The following is a 21,952-nucleotide window of genomic DNA, read 5'->3' as shown; positions in this document are numbered from 1 at the left end:
GGGTAACCTTGGAAAGGGCTTGATTCGGATTCTCGATAGAGCCAGGCCGGATGTTCTCGTTTTGAGAAAGGTATTGCCCCGCGGACCGGGGCCCGATAGAATCCACGGCCTTGTTTTCAATCGACAGTTATCTGCGGTGTCCGGTCACGCAAGTACTCTCGGACTGGTGACGAAGAAAGAAAAAGTGGCTAAACGAGAGCCCGGTTTCTGTGCGACCTGTTCGACCGATTTATTTATTTGCTCCACCGCGTGGATCGACAGTACTCCTGCTGTGAGGCCGCGACAGTAATGAACGTTGGCTTTGTCTTTTCCAGATAATAATTATACAACATTGCATTTGTTGATTATTGTACTTCTGTGCATCATCAGATCTTATGTACGCATGATAAGAGTGAGTAGAAAAGATACAAATCGGGAAAAACATTGGAAGAATTTATTATTTATTTGAAGAATAAGAGTATAATTACACTGTTATATTCAGCCTACTTAAATGTAGTGTGTTTAAATTTCATTCCAAGCGAATTATTTCTCAATGAATTTTCAATTGTTCTGAAAAACGACGACTCCGAACCTTTCTAATTAAATGAATATACTGTATAAATAAAGAATGTATATGGTCGTATTGCTCAAACAAGTTGTAAAATTTAGTGTTCCATTTCATTCTTTCTTGATTCGATTTTGACACTCGATTCAAATAGAGGAATTCCATCGAATAAATCCAGCCCGGTTCAATTGAGCTAAATTTAGTGAATTCGGATCCGATCCAAAGCCAGTATTTTTGTAAAAGAATTTTCAATCCGTGTTCGAAAGCCGACAATTTCGAACCTCCATAAAATTTTCGCAGCTTCCATCGGTTTGCTTCACCTCCCACGAGGGACACCGAGTTCTTTAGCAGTGGGTTGCATTATAGCGTTACTTGACACCGTTCCGGGGACCATGAAAAAATCGTTAAATCAATGTATTACCGTAAAAACGCGGCGGATAACAGTAAATCCCGGGGTAAACTGTGTCGAACGTTAATCCTTGATTACGATTCAGTGGCAGTGGCGGCGGGCAACGATATTCTTCGAGAGCTGAAATTACGATCGGTAATCGATTAAGTGGTTTACGAAGTGTGCTCCATGAGTCTATGTACATCTGACTACCCCCTCCCCCCCTGCGCGAGCAAGCTGGATTTCGAAACGAATGAAATTATGCATCGCGATGATAAGCTTCGTACACGAATAACATTATCGATACATTACTGAGATTGCAGTCGCTTTGTATCCCGCGAAACGCACCACCGAACGGTCCTGTATTGTCACGATTACCGATTCGGAATCGATACCCCGTTTTCACGCAATAATGGGCCCTCGCTGTCCACTTTAGCTTCTTTAATTTCGATCAGCAAACGATATCGCCGTTTCAATTTTCTTTCACTTCGGAACCCGACCAATTTCAGAAAATTGAGTGTCTCCAATTTGCTGCCGCATCCCGGTGAATATTCCGAATCCGCATGCCCGTTCGGAATAACTTGACGGAATCGGTAGGAAATCTAAATATGCTCGAATTTATTGAAAATTCGAGGATCTCGATTTTTATTTTCCCTCCTAAGATAATTCGAAATATGCACGGCCGTATTATAATGCGTCGTTTCAAAGGAATTTAAAGGAATCCGATAGAAAGATACTTCCTTTTTAGCTGTGCAATTATTTTATGGATTATCCTCTTTGCGTTTAGGATGGAATTTCAGATTAATTTCATGGATCCTAGCTGGGAGATAAGAAAATGCCATTTCCTTCATTTTCTTCTTCTTTCCACCACCGAAAATTAATTGTGTGTCATCAAATCTAAAATTTTGAAAACATTCAATTCGTGTAATTTTAATTATTTCTACTTTTAAAAAACACGTGCACGTTAGGCATGAACGTTGGCTAAATAATTATGTAGTTTGTGTTTAACATGGTTTTAGGTGGTACAGCAGCTCGTTCAATTATTCTCTTATTACGGTTGACTGAACGGAGAGTGTTTTCCGCATTCGGCTGAGAGCTCGCATAATTCCACTAGGTGGTCTATCGATTCCCGGGGTCGGTGGCTTGTACACAGATAAATTAATTAATCCTCGGTCGGTCCGATGGCCCCCGTGTATGTCCAAGGGACCCGTCTTTGTTCACTTTGATACTTTTCAATCCTCTTGGTTCTCTCCGCAAGCTCTTTTCTTCTCCCCTTTTCGCCACATATCTACAGAAGATTTCTCGAGGGAGCTCCTTGACTGCGGGATTGTTGGCGCCTCCGAGTAGTTCACCGGTATACACTCTCTCTCTACCAAGAGAGGTATCTCGCGCCCAAGTTGGCAGTCGTTCAAGCACAAGCGAGCGAGAGATCGGCCACTGAACCGCTGCCCATTTCCGCGAACAATGAATTTCGCACTTATAATTGGATGTGTCGCTGTTACGGGCGTTGCTCCTAATGGTAAGTGCTGCAACGGGAAGCAGCAGAAGCAACGCGCGCGCGGAAGAGTAACCTACTTTCCTTGGGAAAACCGGAGGAAATTGTAGCCCAACTAAAGCGCAATATCTATCGTCGGCGACGTGCCGTTACTGCTTAATGTGTCGAACGTGTGCGCGCCGACAAACACCGGACCTGGAGTAGACAACTGGAAGGCTATTAGCGTCCCCTGCGAAATTATCTGCGACCCATAGCTGAGACAGTTTTTACTACGCCGATAGATCGATCCGTTTTCCACTTTAATCCCTTGAACCCTCGCCCTACGACCCTGCGGAATTTATCGCCCGAATTTTCGGGATTAGAGGCGAACTTGCAATCTCGTTCCTTCGATCTTCCGAAAGAAAATGTCACACTGTAGAAAACATTTCACGAGAACGCTACATGTCTATGTTTTTTAATGTTTCTGCACTTTTTAGAGCAATTTCATTCTTTCGAATTCTTTTTATATGTAGATCTTCAGAATATATTCAAACGTAGCATGTCTGTAAAGGACATTACACTTTTAAGGTTTAATACTTGCACTCTTTATTGTAAGATAGAAATATGGATCGTCAATAATGGAGAAACGGATCGTAGCCGATTCCGCGAAGCCTGAAGATGCAATGTTGAAAATACGAACTTTCAAGTAAATTGATTTGGAAATTCAGAGCATAGAATGTAGCTTACGTAACAAACGACCTTCATCCTTTCTGCATTTCTCTATTCTGTGATAGGAAGAACTGAAATGAGGGGTTTTATTCGTTCTCTTCCTTTTTCTCTGAACCCTTCAATTCTCATTTTACAGTCGACTGGTTTCGCGTTCAAAGAGAAAGATTTAACCCTTGTATACTGTTACATTTATATTCTGCCATTTATGATCGACTAAAGTCGGAATATAAATTAAAAGACTAAATATATTCTTGTATAATTATAATAATATTTAGTCACGAACAGACTGCGGATTTTATGGATTTATGACAAAACTGGGTCAAAGACAAAAGTGAAAAGACATTAAAAGATTTTGTAAGATGATTAAAAGAGAAAATAATAATTAAAACACAGAGATTGCAATAAACATACCAAAATATTTCAAAAAAGAACACAGCGAGTTTTGATACTACTTAAATTACTAGAGTGGGAGAAGTACTCGAAAGAAAAGAAAAAACGGAAAGATCGGTGGCTGGGGTATTTCTGAATCGTGCTAGGGAATGATTGACGCCGCTGTGTGTTGCCGTGTGTATATACTTTTACTCCATCGAGCATTCAGTTCGTTTTCTGCGCGTTTCACCGGAACCGCGTATACGTTGCGGCCATCTCCATCCGAGCAATGTAGCGTGAATTTCCAAGCGTTTCGCGAGCTCTCTGGAAGCGTCGCAAGCTGAGGATCTCCCATATAATTCGTCGGACATCGTTCTTCCTGAATATATCATGGCAGCCCGAAAAGGTAGAAGGTTCGTCGTTGTTTTTGCACGAGACGAACATTTTCGCGGGGTCAACATCGCGTCGCGTCGCGCCACGCCGCGCCGTTTTCCTTCTGCGGAAAAGTCTGGCCAGCAGAGCGCCCAGCGACGCCAACGACGCCGCCTGCACAAAAGCGCTACTTCAGCTTCATTCATTGTGTAGTGTGCTCGACGTCGTTTCGTTTCAAAACGCCAATTTTTCTTTCTTTCTTTTTTCTTCTCGCCCCGCTTTGCCACCGGTGCTTCTCTCGTCTCGCTCGCCACTTTCACGCAGTCATGCCGCGTAAGTATCTACTTCCCCTCTCGAATTCGCGATCTGTCCTTTCGATGACTTCCATGAACTATGGGCGTACCCGTGTCCCTTCGATTGTCGATCCTGTCGATCCTCCCTTTCGGGATTTTATGGCACCTGGATGCGTATTTTAATGGCCTGTCGATCGCTATTTTCGCAGCGCTGAAATAAGCGCATTTCTATCCATACATTACAGGTCGTTTGAACTTTTTAAAGGACGTGTTATTTTCAGTCCACTTTCGCTGTTCGAGGATTTTCTGGTTTCTATATTCTCGTATTTTTTAAAAGTTTTTTTTTACAGAATAAATGCTTTTTATTACAAAAACAGGTACATTTTCTATATACTTTTAGAATGTCGTTTTCGTTCCTCAAGGATTTTCTGGTTTGCGGATGTACATTTTAAGGATTTTTAAAAAGTAATTCTTTCACAAAACGAAAATTGTCATGAAATCTTTCGTAAGCTACAGGATCTAATCAGAACAACAACAAAATTGTATCCACAAATTACACAAAAAATGATCATCGTCAATAAGAAATCAGGCGAGAAAGCACCTAATTTCGTGTTCCCTTAAAAAATGTTTGCAGTTCCCACAGCCGTAACAAAGTTAAAAAGGAAAATCGATGTTCCGAGTCATCAAGACCAGAAAACCCTCTTAGAAAGAGGGCCGGACCGGGCCGGGTTTTAAGTAGAATTTTCGCCGGTTTACCCGAATTTACCCGTGAAAACTCCGGCGTGATTCAAGTTAATGGTTTTTTGCGCATTCCGCCTTTCTCTCTCTCTCTCTCTCTCTCTCGCGCTCTCTTTTTCTTTTTCCCTCTCGCGGCACCCTGGCCGACCGGTATCTCCGGTGAAATTTTAGCTGGCAACGAACTTTTAACTTTTTATCTCGTCGCGACGTGGCTGAAACTGAATTCAACTTTCCTCTTGTAAGGCGTGCGCGGTGGCGGACTAGATGTACCGACGTTGATATACGAAGTAACGCGTTCTCCGCGTTTCTTTTCCGGGCCGAGAGACCAACCCCCGTCGCGCGTCCCTTCATCCCCTTGCTCTAGTGTACACATAGAGGGAAAGAGCGAAAAAGATAGAAAGAAAGAGAGAGAGAGAGAGGGAGACACGTTAGGTGAATGCGCCGCGTTGCTTAAGAATACGTGCGATTCAGCGAGCCGGTGGTTTTGCGCGCACACGTTTGCGCGTTTTCTCTCGTAGGTGAATAAGGCCTCGGCGTGGCTAAACTCGGTCCGCCGGCAATCCTCTCATTAAAGAAAGGGACCTCATTATACCGGGGGACGCGGTCGCGCGCGCGCACGCTTGCGCTGAGACCTTGCTACGATTATATTACATTATTGTAATTGATCGCGGCACATGTAACTGCGGCGTGATTCTTAAACAATAAACTCATTATCCGGTAACAAGGAACAACGGATACGAGCGAGCCGCCGCGCCGGTAATAACCTATCTCTCACGAGGTCCAGAACCTCGAACATAGAGACCCAGAGCACCGTGCACCAGCCCGATCCTCCAACGACCGATTCGCGTTTGATCGATCGCTCGACCGGTCCCGACGGTCGTAAACCGTGCACTGCATCGGCAACCTGCCCTCTTTTCACGCTGTGCATCCTTTCTCTTTCTCTTGCTTTCTCTTTTACCCGAGTCTCCTCTCGCTCGATTTTACCCCTCTCTGTCCCGCTTACTCGAGCTCGGACCATCCCCCCTCTCTCTCTTTCTCTCTCCTGCTATCTACCCTCCGCTCACTGCGGCTCAAACACTCCAGAACGAAGCGCAATGCCGCTTGGAATTCATCCGATCTTTACCATTTGCTCGTAACAAATCGCCAGCGTTTCGAGAGCGGAGAACCGTGTTGAATGTGCCGAGGCAAGCTCCATGCTTCGTTGCGTTATTTGCACACTTCGAACATATTCGGGTTCCCCCGTGACTGCCGAGGTATCTTGTCGCGATATCGGATGATTAAAATCATCCATTCTTCGCCCCTAGCCTTTTGTTACACCGGCCCGGATTCAATTGTATCGTTGACATTCTCTCGCCGATTATTAGCGAAACGGATTTTCCGATTTATTCGCGAGTCTGGATCCCGTTCACGGCGAGATTCTTGTGTAACTGATCCTCCAAATCGATTTTGTAACTTGTATTTTTTGAAAGTACAGAATCTCGACGTTGCTTTTAAAAAATTGTATTTTTTACATTGGTGCGGAGGATAACTAATCAGGTTCGACCAACGTTTACTTTGTCCTGTATTTCTCTAGGGATTGTACCACAGATTCTGACTTGATTTTGTATTTAAAATTTCATCTTTATGTAATCAAAAAATTTCTTTGTTGGGATTTCGCAGCATTTCCCTTTGCACGAATGTAAAGTGCAGAATCTTCGGAACGGAGAAGCTTTTACCCGTATTTAGCCCACGGTTTCGTCGAAGTATGTAATACTGAATCGTAATTGATAAACCATGCATTACGCCAACGCTGGCTCGCAGCCGACATCTATTGAAATTATGGTCGTGGCGTTATCACGGGCGATAATCTATACCCACGGCATTCCCATAGTTTAGACTACAGTTAAGCTCGCCAAAAGAACGTGTTGTAAAGTTCTCTCGCGGAGCTTCGGAAGATGGCTTTAATCTCGGTATCTAATCGCGATCGGTCATTTATCAAAACCGGTGATCAGGTGAGCCTACGCTCATTGTGTTCTGACGAATATCTTTTACAGCAGATGAGCCTTGAAGAGACCCACATATCATGGGAAATAAAAATTTCCGAAAAACTTCCCGCCATTCATCAGAAAAAAGTTCTAATAAAAATAAATATAAAAAACACAACGTCAAAGAGGAGGATTAAGGATAACAAGGATAATGAAGGATAAGGTTTTGCTGTTATGAACAAATTCTTTCGGACAAAATAAATTCAGGGGCAGCATGCGACGAATTTTCTACGAGATTCCAGGAGGATCTGTATTTAAAAAAAAAATGAAATATCTTGTCGAAGAAGACGGTCGTTTCGTTTCAGTGTGAGGGCTCGTGATTCGCGTAAGAAACGCGGAAGAGATCGGTGGAAGAGGCGAATGTCTCCATTAAAACGGGCAGGACCCTCGGACAAGGAAGAGGTTGGGTCTTGCGGGTCGGTTGCAGGGTTGTTTCGCGAGGATAATCGAGGAAAGCCTCTAAAATGGCGTTATTGCGCAACGATATGTGCGTGCGCCTGGTGAAATGGGTTGTCTCGGCGCTCCGGTTGGCCTTGGTTGTAAGTGGAACCCGCGGTTTCTAAGGATCGCCGGTGAAGATCGCATTAACATTCCATGGGAACGGTATTTCCTCCGTACAATCGGCTGATTAGGCGTCCGCGGTTCTGACCAGCCTCGCGTTCCGGCTTCCACCGCATGATTGCTTCGATTTTCAACCCAGACCCATGAATGTGCTACATTTCCACCGGTAACAGGAACCTTGACCAACCAAAGATCCATCGCTCGAAATTCGTGTCGTGACCGTTCGCGTAATTGAACGAAGACACGAAACCTACCGCAAATAACAGTATCCAACACGCAGAAAATATGTCGATATCAGAAAAATAGGCTTTCAAGAAGAAAAATGCACGCGAGCAATGAACGGAATTTGAAATATAGTTGAAGGAAACTGTACATGTGATCGTTCATGAATATTATTGCATGTCGATGTAGGTTCGTTAGAGCATGAGGTATCTGGGATATGAATAAATTGGTCGCGGAAGTCTAAAGTAAGTCAAATGTTCAAGCAAAGTGTATCAGTAGTATGTATAAAGTACTCAAGAAACATTGAGTAACAACGAAATAATGTTTTTTGTTTGGGAACCATTTGAAAGGAGACCACTACATCCGACTGAGTTTAGTAGTTATTAGAGTGAAAGCATCAAACAAAAATGTCCAGGTATGTAACAATCTTCTAGGTTCGTACTACCCGGAGGGACGCAATAAACACAGACTATTTACACTCGGGCACGGAGGCAAAGCCAGGGCAAAGCATGCTGGTACGTGTTGTATCTTTCGGGGAAGAGGATCTGGGAAGGATACCGTGGTAACAGAAAATCGAGTAGTCCTCGGGAAATAAAGATGGGATTGAATGTAGTCTAGGAGGTTTTGAATGCTCGTGGTCCGTTCGTTTCATCCGGGGATCAAATCGCGGCGGCACCCTTACGGCGCCATTTCCCGGACATGAACGCGTAGCTATGCCACTTTTGATACGGTTCCGCCTGGGCAAGGACCTCTCGACCCTGCCTCGGGTCGAAGCAGAGCTGGAGGGTCGTCGTGAGCGACCAGCTGGCAAAGACCTTTCGCTTTACGTTCTTTCAAGGTGTGCAGACCGTGCACGTGCACGTTCATCGTGCCCGCGAATACAGGGCTTGACGCGTCGGCGTGATATCGCATAAACGTGCGTTCCGTTCTACCCGGTGCTGCTGCCTGCATGGACACCAGCACACCACCGCGCACCGGTTAGGGATCGTTTCTATCGAAATCGGAAGAAGCTCTACGGAGGAGGCCTCTCGGCCTCGGGGTTCGCCCTTCCGCATACTTGCCCGAGCCTCGGCGCCGATATTTCACCTGGCTAATGGATTGAAATACCTTAAACTGTTGTCCCTTCTATCGGTGGTGGACCGTAATTACCGGACGAACGTGAAATAAGGCCTTTTCCCGCGCGTTCAACCGTATCAGAGCCGTGCCCGGGCCCCGGGACGTCTAATGGTCCGTTGTTTGCGGCTCGTTTCCGAGCCGACGCATTGTTGCTTGTCACGATTATGACGCGGTTGTTTATTAATTAACCTTTATGCGCGAGCCGGCACCCGATGCCTGCCTGCCGCCGCCGCCGCCGCCGCCGTTACCAGACACTTCATAACGGTCCACCAGCCGTTCTGTTCCTTCTTTGCTACACTGTGCACGGTGACTCGTTAATTCCTTCGAGGAAACAGGATGCTACCTATCTTTTCGATCGCAGGCTTAACCAGTCGATTCTGATACGCTGCCGCTTCTCATATTTGAGAGTACAGGTGGTCACGATACTCCCAGCGCACCCGGTCGGGCTTAAATGCTTCGGTAAACTCAGATTTTACTCGGTTTGGGGACGTTAACCCTGTGCGATGAACTCTCTGGTGACTAAACTTAACTTTGACAATTTTTATTTTCTATTTTGTGACAATATATCACGTATTCTTTTTCATAAAAATAAATGAAATATACTGTGAGGCACAGAGAGAGAGAGAGAGAGGTCATTGCTGTTGTTATCTTTATGATAGAGTTTACCCATTTTATTCTCTTTTTCTGATTCGAATGTTCGAATTTTAGTAGAAATATTTTTCGGTGGCTGACTGTATACGGTGTTTGATCTACGGGGACTTCAACATATTTCTTTTACTATCTACAGTCTGTGTGACGTTATCGAAATGAAAAATGCATTTTTTATAGTCAGTCGTTGTACTAACAGCTACGATTTGCGTATGGAATCTTTCTGTATAAAAATGTATCTCTAATCTCTCGTACGAAAATTTGATGGACGATTTTATTATCTACAATTGTACATTATATTCTATATCGTATTCTATTCTGCTGTGTTTCAGTACATTATACTATATTCTAGTCTCTCATAATTCTTAAAACAGTGTTCACTAAATTTTATTAAAATAATTTATTAGAAATCAATATAGGTTATTATTTTCTGCCATCAAACGCATTTCTGTCGGGTGACCACAATTTGATAGATCATTTTAACCAGTGCAATCACTCACTGTACATTTTTACAACACCACAGTACAGCGTTTCTACGTCACTGTGCGCATCGACGAGCCATAACCGGTTAAAAGGAAGTGGCATTTACGCGTATTTATATTTCCCGTGGCGTGACTGTAATGGTACAGTGAGTAACGCGCCCGCCGTTTATTTAGCTTCTATTCCATTCTGTGTACCTCTAAATATTTACACAAGGAAAAAATTGAAACCGGTCGATAAAGGGAATCGAAGATGCGTTCATTTCGCACCGAGGGGCGAATTCGCACGGCCCCGTAAACACAAAAATCCGCCGGGCAAAGTGGTTCGATAGCGTATAATTGAAACTGCCGAGTATCCCCTTTGTTCGTTCAATCTCGCCCTTCCCCCGCTCCCCTTTTTTCGTCGGTGCTCCACCGTGGTACGGTGTTTCTAATCGACTTCAAAAACACTTCATCTGTCGCCTGCCGGAAATGTTTGCAGAGAGAGCAGCACGTCACTTCGTGTCTTCGTTCGTGGGAGTACCAAGATGACGGGATGAATAAATCAACAACCGCCGGTACAAAGTCGAGAGATGCACTGGCTGGAACCGGCAATTATGCTTGCGGACAACGGATCATTCAAATGATCTCTGATAACGCGCCAGCTACACTGCTTTACGAACAAGGGATGATTCGTGAGAAATTAAGCTGGAAGTGTAGGGTGAAGTTTTCGCGTAGGTGGCGTAGTGTTCGAGAAAAACTGCTTTGAAAATCTGTTGGACACATTTGTTATCGTTTTGTGTCGGACACATTCGTACTTCACTTTTTACTACTTGTGTCTGTGTTTATGAATGTCCACGATGTTATTGTTAGGTGCTTCTTCTTGTCCCTAGTATTGTACTTGTAATAGCAGTCTCCTTCTTCTTTACGAAGTCATTCGAACCAAGTAGATGGTAAAAGAAGCTAGTACAGTATGACATTAATGATGAGTAGAGAGCGGATTTGATGCATTTATGATAAAAATGAGTAGAAATAATTTAAACATATTGTTCGATTATTTCGAACTTATTAAACATGTTAAAAACATTACAGCGCATTTTCGTCTAATCTGATCACGAGGAATTGAAGCCAAGCACCACCGTGTGAATCGAAAACGAAATTCCGCGCGCAGTAAAACCCGCGTTCCCATCCGATTATTATAAATTTATCCGCCCCCCCCCCCCGGGCGGGGGAAAAAATAATGCGTGGCTAAGGCGATGATAAGTGAGTACCAAAGCGTAAACTAAGCAAAAGCATAGTAAATCCTTTCGACCGTGAACGGAAACGACGTCGCAAATAGCCCGTAAGCTTTAAAGCCTGCGTTAAACAACGCTCGCTGGCCGCATAACACAGGCCGTAGGTACCTACGTCGCCGGCGATTTTTCTCTCGTTTTAAGGCATTCCTCGAGCAACTGTAATGACAACGTGTCTTCGCGGCCTTTATGTCATCTGATTACGCGTTGTTGCACTGACAACACAACGAGCAAGGCCGGGACCGGCAGCCTAACGAGTGTTCGAGAGGTGTACTTAGCGTGATGCGAGGGTACAGGCGGCCGGTCGTTTCCACGAACGCGATGAAAATTCCCATCGATGACCTTAATTGCGAATTAGAAAGACGTTCGATCGTTAGAACGTCGGGAAGCACGTTTCCGGGGATCGGCCCGTTTCGATCATTTGAGAAAATAAATTTGTTGAATCATGGATAGAATCATTTTTTTACAATCTCCGTAATCGTACATTAGAAATGTTACGACACATCGTTTTGACGGGCCCTGCAGTACTGAGATTGCAGTAGAACCTCGCTGATTGGATCGTTCGTTCTTTTGCTATTTCGTGGACCACAATCCCCACTGCTGGATCCAGAACACGTTCTAATGTATTGAAAAAAGAAATCTGTGTATTTCTCTCATCTTAATATTCCTCCTAATAACCTCCATCACGAAGCTCCCAAGTGCAAAGGAGCTCAACAACGGTTCCTCAGCTTTCTTCTTGAGGTACCGAAGCATCTCGGAAAATATCGGCGTCGGAGAATTCGGAATGTATGAAAAATATTTAAATGGGAATCGACGCGGATAAAGAGAGAGAGAGAGGGGGTCGAAATCGCGAATAGCCGTCCCGTGAAACGACAAACATACGAGGAATCAAGGTGGCCCAGAGCTATTTCTCTGCAACTTTTCCAGAAGGATAGCTCGTTCCCTTTGGTGTTCCAACTCGCATGAAACGTCGGAGACGGCCGCTTCATGACCGAGAAACACTCGAAAGTCTATAGGAGCGTGATGTAACGTCCGCCCCCGATCGAAGAATCCAATAACTGGAAAACGCACCGGAGCGTGTAGAGGTGCCTTCGATTCTCGAAGACCTACTCGAGGGAGAGACGAAGGAAAGATGGAGAGGAGTGGAGAGAGAGAGAAAGAGGACCGTGGGTGTATGTCGATTCGTGACGAATCTCGGGGACGAGTGCGTCCGCCTTTTTCCATCGGCGGATATCGTGCCCCGCAACCAGAAAGAAAAAGAGATATATAAGCTCGTCCGGAAAACGACCGTCTCTTGAATAGGGCCGGTACCCAGTCTTCTTCTTTCTTTCTTTATTTATTTATTTCTAGACCGCGTGTCTTCTTCTATCTTTCGCCGCTGTCGACGTCCATAGAGTCGGTTCAGTCCGTTCTATACAAGGCTGAAAACGTAAAATAGCTGTGGACACTCTCTACTCACCGGCACAGGAAGTCCCTCTCGCCTAAACAGAGCTCCAGACAGTGCTGCCGCGAAGAGGCGGTCATCGTTCTGCGCGTGTGCCCCTGCAACCGATGTCCTTGCACCCTGTCGATGCACCAAGCACGCTCGCATGGCTTCACAGCCAAGCAGCTCTTCTGGGCGTAGATGGTGAACACCGGGAACTGCGATTGCGACAGCGCACCTGAGAACAGAAAACAAGCAGCGAGGGTTAACGTGACACGTCCTGCTTCCTCGCGATCTTGCCTCGGTTTTAAACACTTCGCGACGAGTGTCCGTGTAATGGGGACATTCGGAGTATACATCTAATTCCTGATGTTGCAAATGTTTAATTTAACGCATTCTCTACCGGCGACTATTTCGTAATTTTTAAGAGGTTTTTAAAGAGATGCTTGAACGGCAATTTTAATCGAGAACGGTAACATGATTTTTGAGCTTCCTTTTGGTACAGCACGATTTTCGAACATTCTATTCGTAGGCTTCCGGAAAATAAATTTTAAACACATACTCATCTACGATCATTGTTCACTTTTCTCATAATTTAAGATTTTCATACATATAATGTAGTTCTCTACTACAATACAAATTGATCATTATCTTGATAAATTAATTATTGTTGTAATAATTTTCTCGTTTCATAGTCAGTGAAGACATAAACATGTTTCTATACAGAAGTATTCATTCCGTAATTTGATTCACTTATACTGCAATAGAAATCGATTGTTATCTGAATGAATGCTTTATTGTAATTTATATATGATTAAACTCGGATACGATTACATTCATGTTATCAATTATGAATGACATAAAAGTGCATTTGTGTGGGAACTGATTCGGTTGATTGATTCATTTGTCTGTGCATACTATAATAAAAGTCAAGTGATATTCCAATAAATGTATTATTGCAACTTACATAATGAAATCAAATATCACGGTATTATTCTCGGCGAATATTATTTCGATTAAACATTTTATGAAAGTGTATGGTCCAGTTCAACGAAATTGTTCGCATGATATTCAAGAATGATTGAATGAAATTAAAACATTTCCCTTCCATCCAATAAAATACGTTGAACAATTACAAAATCGACTGGAAACGTTTTATACTATTCTCGAGACAATAACACTAGCAGGACACTTCACCAAATTTATAAATTTCGTCGGGTGCATTCTGCAATGCATTAGCGCGGAAGAATCATCAGCCCCGAGCGGTTCCCTTAAAACTTCTACATTTCCCTCACCAATATCAGCGCGAATGTCGCGCCAGCTTATTGAAGCAGTGTTCAACTGACGCTGATCAATGCTTACTATTCTCCGTGTTCGCGACAATGTCTGGATCGTTGCGGCTCGTTATTCTTCTGCTGTCGATCCACTCGAAGTGAGAGGGATCGTTAAGTGGCGGAATAATTTTTCCCGCCCTAATGTCGTTGTCGCGTCATCTCCCTTTACGAAATCATAATTAATTTCAAGCACACTGTGCCGCAGGGGAATCCTCCTCCTCGATGAGAGAAACGGGATTTTCGATGGTGATTCGTTGAAAAGTTTTCCTCGACCGAAGGACATACGCTGAGACAGGTAATGAGGTTATCTAAGTGACGGAATACAGCAGCGCACGGTTTTTACATGCTTCTCCCATCACCTCCAATTTTGTCGAACCGCGATCGAGTCAGTTTTTGGAAAGAGAATGTCCTCCTCCGGAATATCTGGCTTCCGAACTGGTGTAAATTTAACCGTGCACTGCTATAACGAGGTTGCTGTGGTTCGCCTAAGTGACGGAATACCGTTCCCGTAGGAGGCGTTAAAGACATTCAATTACCAGGCCGGCTTACCGGGAGCTTTCACGGGAGAGAGTGAGAGAGAGAGAGCCTAATGCCTGTAACTAATTTTAATGAGTGGAAGCTGCGACCGCGATCGCGACCGCAACAGAAAATGGACGGCCGTTCCTTTTGCGGCTTCGACGCGGTCCGTGATGCGGAATTTTTCGCGGAACGCTAGACAGTAGGAAGATGTTCCTCGTTACGGGCCGAGGGGTAGGCGCATTACAGTAATCAGCGGTCACTTCCGGGGGCCTACATGTAGGAAACAAGTACCACTTACTCGTTATAATGGTACCGCATTACAAGATAATGGAGCATCCTCGGATTGTAAGCACTTCGCAGGTACGAATAGAATTTTATCGGAAGGCTGAACAGCTTCCTCCGAGCCTCGTATTGTCCCGGCTACCACTGTTTGCCTTTTATTAGACGCTACACGAGCACCGATCATTCTGTTCATTGCATTTGCCACTGTCTTGTCCATTCCTGCATCCATCTCAAACGTTCTTACACGATTTTACACACCGACTCCTTTTAAGCCATAACTTTTATAACGACATCATGTTATATACTTATTTTGCCACTAACAATGGTACCATTTGTTGTCAACCATCGTGGACATTGAGAAACATACTTGCAGTATGCACTTGATTATTAACGGTACTACTTGATTCTAACAAATGGGAATAAAACAGAAGTTGATTTCGTCTTTTAATAGTCTTTGCAGGTTGAAAATGACACAATAATTCTCCTCACAGTAATTCTTCTCACATCGATTACTTTTTGTTATCAGTGGTACTAACCGCCTACGATGACTTTCAAATCGAGTTTTGCCACACCTTATATCGTCGAGATAAATATGCATTGTCGTCAAACCTTTTTGCCAATCATCACACTTGAAATAGTCTGCACTTAACGCGCAGCAGCGATACTCGCTGCACGCGAATGTAAAACAAAGCGCGTTCCTCGTTTTTTGCGAAAAGAAAAGAAAATTGCACCGTAGAACACGTCACGCGAGCAAGAGAAACCTTTGTCATTCCAAGGCTGTGTTTCCGATTATACCTTCTGTGACTGTGTTCATCCCACGTCAAAGTCTCATCAGTGATCTATGACAAGTGGCAATCAGAGACCCCGTACGATTGTTATTATTTCAATAGAAACGCGACGTGTTTGTAACCTCTGAATCGCCGAATGCGAGAGTCGACTAACGCGAAAATGATCCAGACGAGTGCAATTACCACCCATCTCTCTCTCTCCCTCGATCGATTCTGTAATTTCACGTCCTCCAGAACGTATCAGTTATATCCTGCGGAAGGAAGCGTGATGCATAGGCCACGCTATCGACCGTTGTTATCATTCTATGTTTTTTACCGTTCGTTTAACGAGCTCTCTTCTGCGCCGCTCGTTCCGCCGTGAAAAATATCGCCCGCGCACACAGAACAACGCACGCCGCTGTTGGAATACCTGAACCGCCCCAAATGTGTGACAAATTTTCTGGAGGGAAAATCCTCGTGCCCCACAAAAATCCTCCATCGACGCGGTTCTCGGCGTTCTACTTCGTCCCTCATCGATTTCAATTTAACCGACGAGTCTCTCCAGAATTAACGCGCTCGGTAATTCATAATCTTTTCAAGTACGCTCTCTAGCATGAATCCTGCATGAATACCGCGAAATTCACCGAGTTGTATATCGCGTTTTATCATTGGCAATATTGTTCCTTTTGTGGTAGTTCGAAAATCATGAGATTTTCAATGTTGCTGGAAAATATTTTAAAATGTATAAAAATTTGCATCGCAATTGCACAATGTACGTTTGTTACCAAGGTATTCAATGGATGTAAAACAAGGTCCGTACATCAGTGCCTTGTAATTTGCAAAACGAATAACATCGATTGTATTTATAAAACCCTACAAAAAATATGATGAATAATCTCGTAAAAGTGTAAATCAACAGGAACAGCCAGTTGATCTATCATCCATAAAGGATCAAGGACTCAAAGGAAAGCTTCTGCCCCGTTTCATCAACCCCCGTTCCCCAGGCCATCATTCCAATTAAAACCAGACCGGCAGACAGAGAAGCTCCGGTTCCACTTAATTCTAAGCAATCTCCGACGTGGGCTTGTCACAGGAGGAATCGCGACGCTTATCAATGAAAGACTGTGCGGCGATTGTTGAACGTGCTGGAGATAAAGCGTCGGTGGCTGCGCCGAAACTGTCAATCCGCGAGTGGAGCGCGTTATCCTGGCTCTGTTCCAGACTCACATAGCCCCTCCTTTCTGTTTTCGTTTCTCGGGTTTCGGTCACGTATGTATGTAGATCGCCGGTAAGATTGCGGACGATCGTAAATCTTTTAATTTCTGCCGGCGGAAACGGCATGTTACCCGGTGACGTTAACTCGAAGGCTGGGGAGAGCAGCTCGGGAGCAAACGTGTTAGACATTTTTCGGAGATGATGTACAGGGGAAGAAAATGGAAAATAATCCTGATAAGTTACACGGGAGACCTGCAAGAGGCCAATGGTTGACTTGTTGACCAACTTACTTTGTACTTCCGACTGATCGCAATGCATCGTTCACTAAGGTTGCTAAGATCTGACATCTACTAACAAACTGGAATATGAGGAGAGTACGAGGCCGGTTGGTGTCGGTGTCGCAGGATGCATAGGGTTCTTCTTATCGTCCTGACGGCTTCCGGTCGCGGAAAAATCATCGGGGACTCTTCGTGGCCGGGCTGGACGTGCCTTTGTACTTAGAGGGAACGAAATAGCTCTATATCGCCGTAAATCTGCTGTGATTTATCAGCCGGTGCATCGTTTCGTCGGCATGCTACATCATTTCATACTAAAACACGGGATTCCCCCCCCCCCCGGTTCGAAGCCGCGCAACGGCCCCGTAGTCGAGGAAGTACGGAAAGGGGAACTTCCACGTGTAGGTTGTCACGACGTCGAGGGAAATGTGGAACGACCTGGGCGCATCTGCAGCGGCGGTATTACGGGACGGCGACCGCACAAAATGATGCAAGTAAACCGCCTCGTGTGTACCAGTACCGCGGAACAGTTCGATTTCTGATATACGAGGCACATTTAGATACGATTCAGCCTCAAGTGGCATTGGCAACGTACCACGCTCGCTGTCCCAGCGACTCCTTCGTCGCGGTGAACTTGATGTATAATCTCGGTTTTCTTTATCTCCTCCTCCACCTCCTCCTTTCCCTGCTCGTCCTCGTCCTCATCCTCATCCTCCTCCACCTTCTTCTTCTTCATCCTCTTCTCACCCCTCCACCGCCCCTTTCCGCTGGGATTTTTCTCCGATCGCCGCTCTTATTCCTCTCCTTCGTCTTCTTCGTTGCTCCGACTTCCTTCCTCGAACAAAGGCAATGAAATTCCTTCCGTGCGTGGACTTTCCGCACCCACCCCTTCTCTTCTCCTTTCCGCAAGATTCTTAGGAAAGGTGGTCCCCGATAGAACTCGCCTATTGTCTTCGAGCGCCTCGAACGGTATACTTGTATCGATAGTTGAAATAATAGAAACCAGATATTAATGGATATACCTCGAGGACGCTTTCAAATTAAGAAAACTTCCCATTGTTTACCGCAGAATTTTTTCCACTGCTCCGGTTTGATTTGTTATCTGTCCGGGAGCAGCTATTCGTGTACGTGGGAACGACTTTTCCATTTAGTTTACAAGATTTCTATTTATCGCACGAAGATCCGCAGTCCAATGAAAGAATCTTCGAAATTGTGTAAACGTTCGTGAAAATGTTGTTTGAAATATCGATCGCAAGGTTATAAATTGTATAATATGCTGATGTTTTCTCGGCGCAACGGTTCGATCAGTTATTTAGGAAAAAAGCAAATTTTGCACGTTAGTTAAACTTTCAACGTTTCGATTTGTAAACGTTCATTGAATTTGGTTTTCGATTGAGTCGATTTCTTTCTTCACGGGGTTTATATCTATCGTGGCTAATATATGGTAGTTCGCTAGGGGGCTTCTTAGGTATGTATAAACATAAAAGATTATCACCGTGTTCGGACTTAAAATATGCAGAGGACTCGGCCTATTTGTTTTGCATAAACAAGCGTATTAAAATATTTTTTCCGCGAGTCGCATGGAACAAGGCTCGGCTCCTTCTGCGTAGAGATAAATCGGTAATTATCGTCGCGATGAGTTCTTTAAACCGTTTCGTGTCGAATCAAGCTGAATAAGCGGCTTGCAAATTGCCGTAGCGGTTTGTCTAATTAGGTGATATAATTGAGGCGGATATTACGCGTCCCGGAGACTCGGGATCTCTTGGCCGAACGAATCGTTTTAACTTCTTTTTTTAACTATAGTTTCCACGACTCCGTGCTAGGAATCCGATTCCTTGAGAGGGCGCCAATTTTGGAACACTGTCTAATTATCGGCGTTACCGTTATTATGTACTGAAATTACGGTCCTGTTAGGTTTATTGGAGACTTCGATGCTCTTAAATTGGAAGTCACGCAATGCCGGAGCGGCCGTTCGTTCCGAGGCCTCGGTCATTAGCATGCAAAATTGTGTGTACTCTTTATTAGTGTAGTAACAACGTTAGGCCGCTTACCACATTGTTACTCGTAAAACATTTTTACGGACTCTGGTTTACAAGCCCGGGGACAAGTTTTTTGCGGGCCCGTTTATGGCCGCGCTTGTACTCGCGGATCGATGCTAAAAATGCTAAATAATTCCGCCGATGTAGATAATCCCGTTCCGAAAGTATGATCCTGCCAGAGCGCGAGAGGCTAGCCGCTAGGAGGACACGCGGGGTCGCGATATACCGGGTCGTTGAACTCATTTCGACACGATCGTTAAGGTGGTAATACGTGTGGCTGAAAAAATACCGTTCAAAAATTGATGTCCTATTATAGGCATTAGTTGTTGCAGCAGAAACCGTTCTTGCAATTAATAGTTAAATTGGACTCTATTCTGAGCAATTAATCTCTTCCGGTATAAAGCTAGTCGGACTCACGATGAAAATTTCAAACAGGATCTATGTATAATAATGAATTGATCTCCTATCGATCGAAATAAAATTTTATTCGTCTGGTATCATTATTTAACACTAAACCCACCACGGTCAAATGACCGCGATTTTATCCGACGATTACTCGAACTATTATATAAAGACGCTCGTGTAGGAAACGATTAAACAAGTTCCATTACTCAAACATGTGTTATAAGAATATCGGGTATAAAACCTCTCTATAAATTCAATCTTCTCGCTTTTATGAACACTTCGGGCTTCTTTTTAAGAAATATTCCGTTCCTGCATCTGACTGTCGGGTGCTTTGTCGGTCGTCGTGCGTAACGTCACGCGCACCTAAATTTCTATGTTCGTATCCCGGTGCCTAATTGCAGCCGGTCGTTAGACGAGCTTAACGTGGCGTGTAAAGTCATAGTTTTTCAAGTGGTCGCGAGACCGGACGTTACGTAATTGTGCTCGCTTTCACGACTACTTTCTGCTGTTCCCGGGAGGCAAAGGAGCGACAAATATGACGGGGCCCGTCGCTAATTTACCACTTCGCTGGCCAGTCGAACACGCGGGATGAACAATCGAGGAAGCACACACCGGTGTTTCCCATTCGGATCGATACCATTCGATACAAACCGATCGGGGCAGGTATCCTTTTTTTACACTCCCACTCCCCCTCCCCCGTTCTCTCCCCCTTCTCGGGGGTTCGAGGACGCAGGATTATTGGACAGAAACGGCGCGGCCAGCGTGATTTCAGTTTCGCTTGCTCCGTTCGGCATCGATACCCGGAGAGTTAATTATTTTTATTTCGATTCCGCGGAGATACAACGGAGTTCAGCGAGATACTCGCCCACCGTTCCGCTGTAATTAAACCTTTAATCGGCAAAATGAAATCGATTTTGCCCGGCCTTCTTTCCCCCCTTTTCTTGTTTACGCTCGTTTCTCTTGTTCGGGGCGGTATTCCTCTCTAACGAGTGCAGAAAACCCATTTTTCCCCCCGGGAATCAGAAACGCATGATAAACGTGAAATCTTGTAATCGTGATTCAGACGATAACAAAATTATCGCTTGCACCCAAGCCTGGCGACAGAATTCAAACTGGAACCATACGCTTCGACGTGGCTAGCGCGATATCTCGTAAACTACTGCACCAATCGAACTCAAATTTTGCACACGTCTTCGCCACGTGCAGTACTAACGTCTACATATACCAAAATCGTGCCCAAACATATTTTACAGTCATTTAAATATAAACTTTCTATAAACGATAATTTTCCAACGAAAATATTCGCGATCACAGTTCAACGACAAATGAATACACAGAACCAGATCTAACGATGATACCTTTCACTGAATCCGCGCAAAAAATTCGCAAAGAATTCTAATAAAACACCGACCAAACTGGAATACCAGCTTAACTGCGCCAACACTGCGAATTCGCAAATTCGCTCGCCACGAACCTATTTAGGAAAGCAATATTATAGGCAAAAGGAAGTTCAGCGTGCGCACGACGCACGAATAAGAAAAGTTTCTCGGTTGAACCAACGCCAGGCGTTTTCAATCGTGCTTCGCACTCCCGACCGCTGCGCTGCCTCTCTTTTTCGCCGCGTTCTTGTCTGCTCGGCAGACAGTGATGCAATTCGAGAAATTGAATGCATTTGTACTTTTAACGTCCCCCCAACTGTCTCGGCCGTGTCGCCCTCTCGTCACGACCACTTTTCCTTCGCCCCGTTTCCTTTTTTCCCCCGTTACCCGGAGACGAGAGTCGCGCAGCAGCCCGCGCGAAATTCACAGACACGCGCGCCGCCGTCTTCGAAATTTTACTTTCAAAAATGCCTTGACACTCGCGCTTCGCTCTGCATTTCGTATTCCGGCGAATTATTTCGGCACGTCCGGTCTGGCTCTTCGCGGAACAGCTGCAAAAATTTGTTTCTTTCGCAGAATTTTCGTTTCTTTGATATTGCTCCAAGTGTCTACATTGTTTGAAGCTCGTGATATTCGAAAAACGAATTCTTCAGTGTCTTTTCAAATGGACCTCGTTATTTAAAAAAATTTTTATGTTCAATCGAATAGAAAATATTTTGTTAAGTCCGATCATTTTATTTTTGCATTTTGAACTATTCCTGGCAATTTAGAAAATTTGTTATTGTGCCCACTGTTTCGTCAAGCAAAATAAATATGAAATAATCTTCTAAAATGAGAAAAATACTTCATCTTTAAAAATTCATGCGAAAAATTTATTTTTCTTTTCCTTTTTCTTAAATGTTTGATTTTTTACTTTTTTGTATTATTACAGGTAGCAACTTCATGGTACTAGGAGTGCTTTTATAAATTTACTAACTCCAGTGAAGTAGAATTCCATTTCTATATGCCTTATTTTTAAAAGAAAAAATATTGCCTCTCTTTTAGAAGCATTTTATTCTTCTTTATATTGATGCTAGTGTACATTAC

At 44.2% G+C, this 21,952-nt stretch overlaps 3 protein-coding genes across 9 annotated transcripts in view; 2 read left to right on the top strand and 1 right to left on the bottom strand.

Moving 5' to 3' along the window:
• Atg16 (Autophagy-related 16) overlaps positions 1–21,952 on the top strand; it is a 642,505-nt gene that overhangs the window by 320,390 nt on the left and 300,163 nt on the right. The gene's annotated exons all lie outside the window — the stretch shown is intronic.
• The window catches only part of LOC143210246 (uncharacterized), a 473,171-nt gene that overhangs the window by 249,667 nt on the left and 201,552 nt on the right, over positions 1–21,952 (top strand). Inside the window, exon 4 of one of the 2 annotated variants that reach the window (XM_076426927.1) lies at positions 1–21,952. This exon is cut by the window's left edge and continues 14,294 nt beyond it. The exons of the other annotated variant lie outside the window; for it this stretch is intronic. The gene's annotated coding sequence lies outside the window, so the exon portion shown is untranslated. 2 annotated transcript variants of the gene reach the window in all.
• The window catches only part of Neo (ZP and PAN domain-containing protein neyo), a 211,294-nt gene that overhangs the window by 64,261 nt on the left and 125,081 nt on the right, over positions 1–21,952 (bottom strand). For all 3 annotated transcript variants that reach the window (XM_076426914.1, XM_076426913.1, XM_076426915.1), the window contains one exon: positions 12,688–12,889. In XM_076426914.1, coding sequence (XP_076283029.1) covers positions 12,688–12,889 — 202 coding nt within the window. The remainder of the gene's footprint in view (positions 1–12,687; positions 12,890–21,952) is intronic.

Source organism: Lasioglossum baleicum, chromosome 7, assembly GCF_051020765.1.
Source record: "Lasioglossum baleicum chromosome 7, iyLasBale1, whole genome shotgun sequence".
Taxonomy (NCBI): Eukaryota; Metazoa; Arthropoda; class Insecta; order Hymenoptera; family Halictidae; genus Lasioglossum; species Lasioglossum baleicum.
The sequence above is the reverse complement of the archived record's forward strand: the minus strand, read 5'-3'. Positions and strand labels throughout refer to the sequence as shown.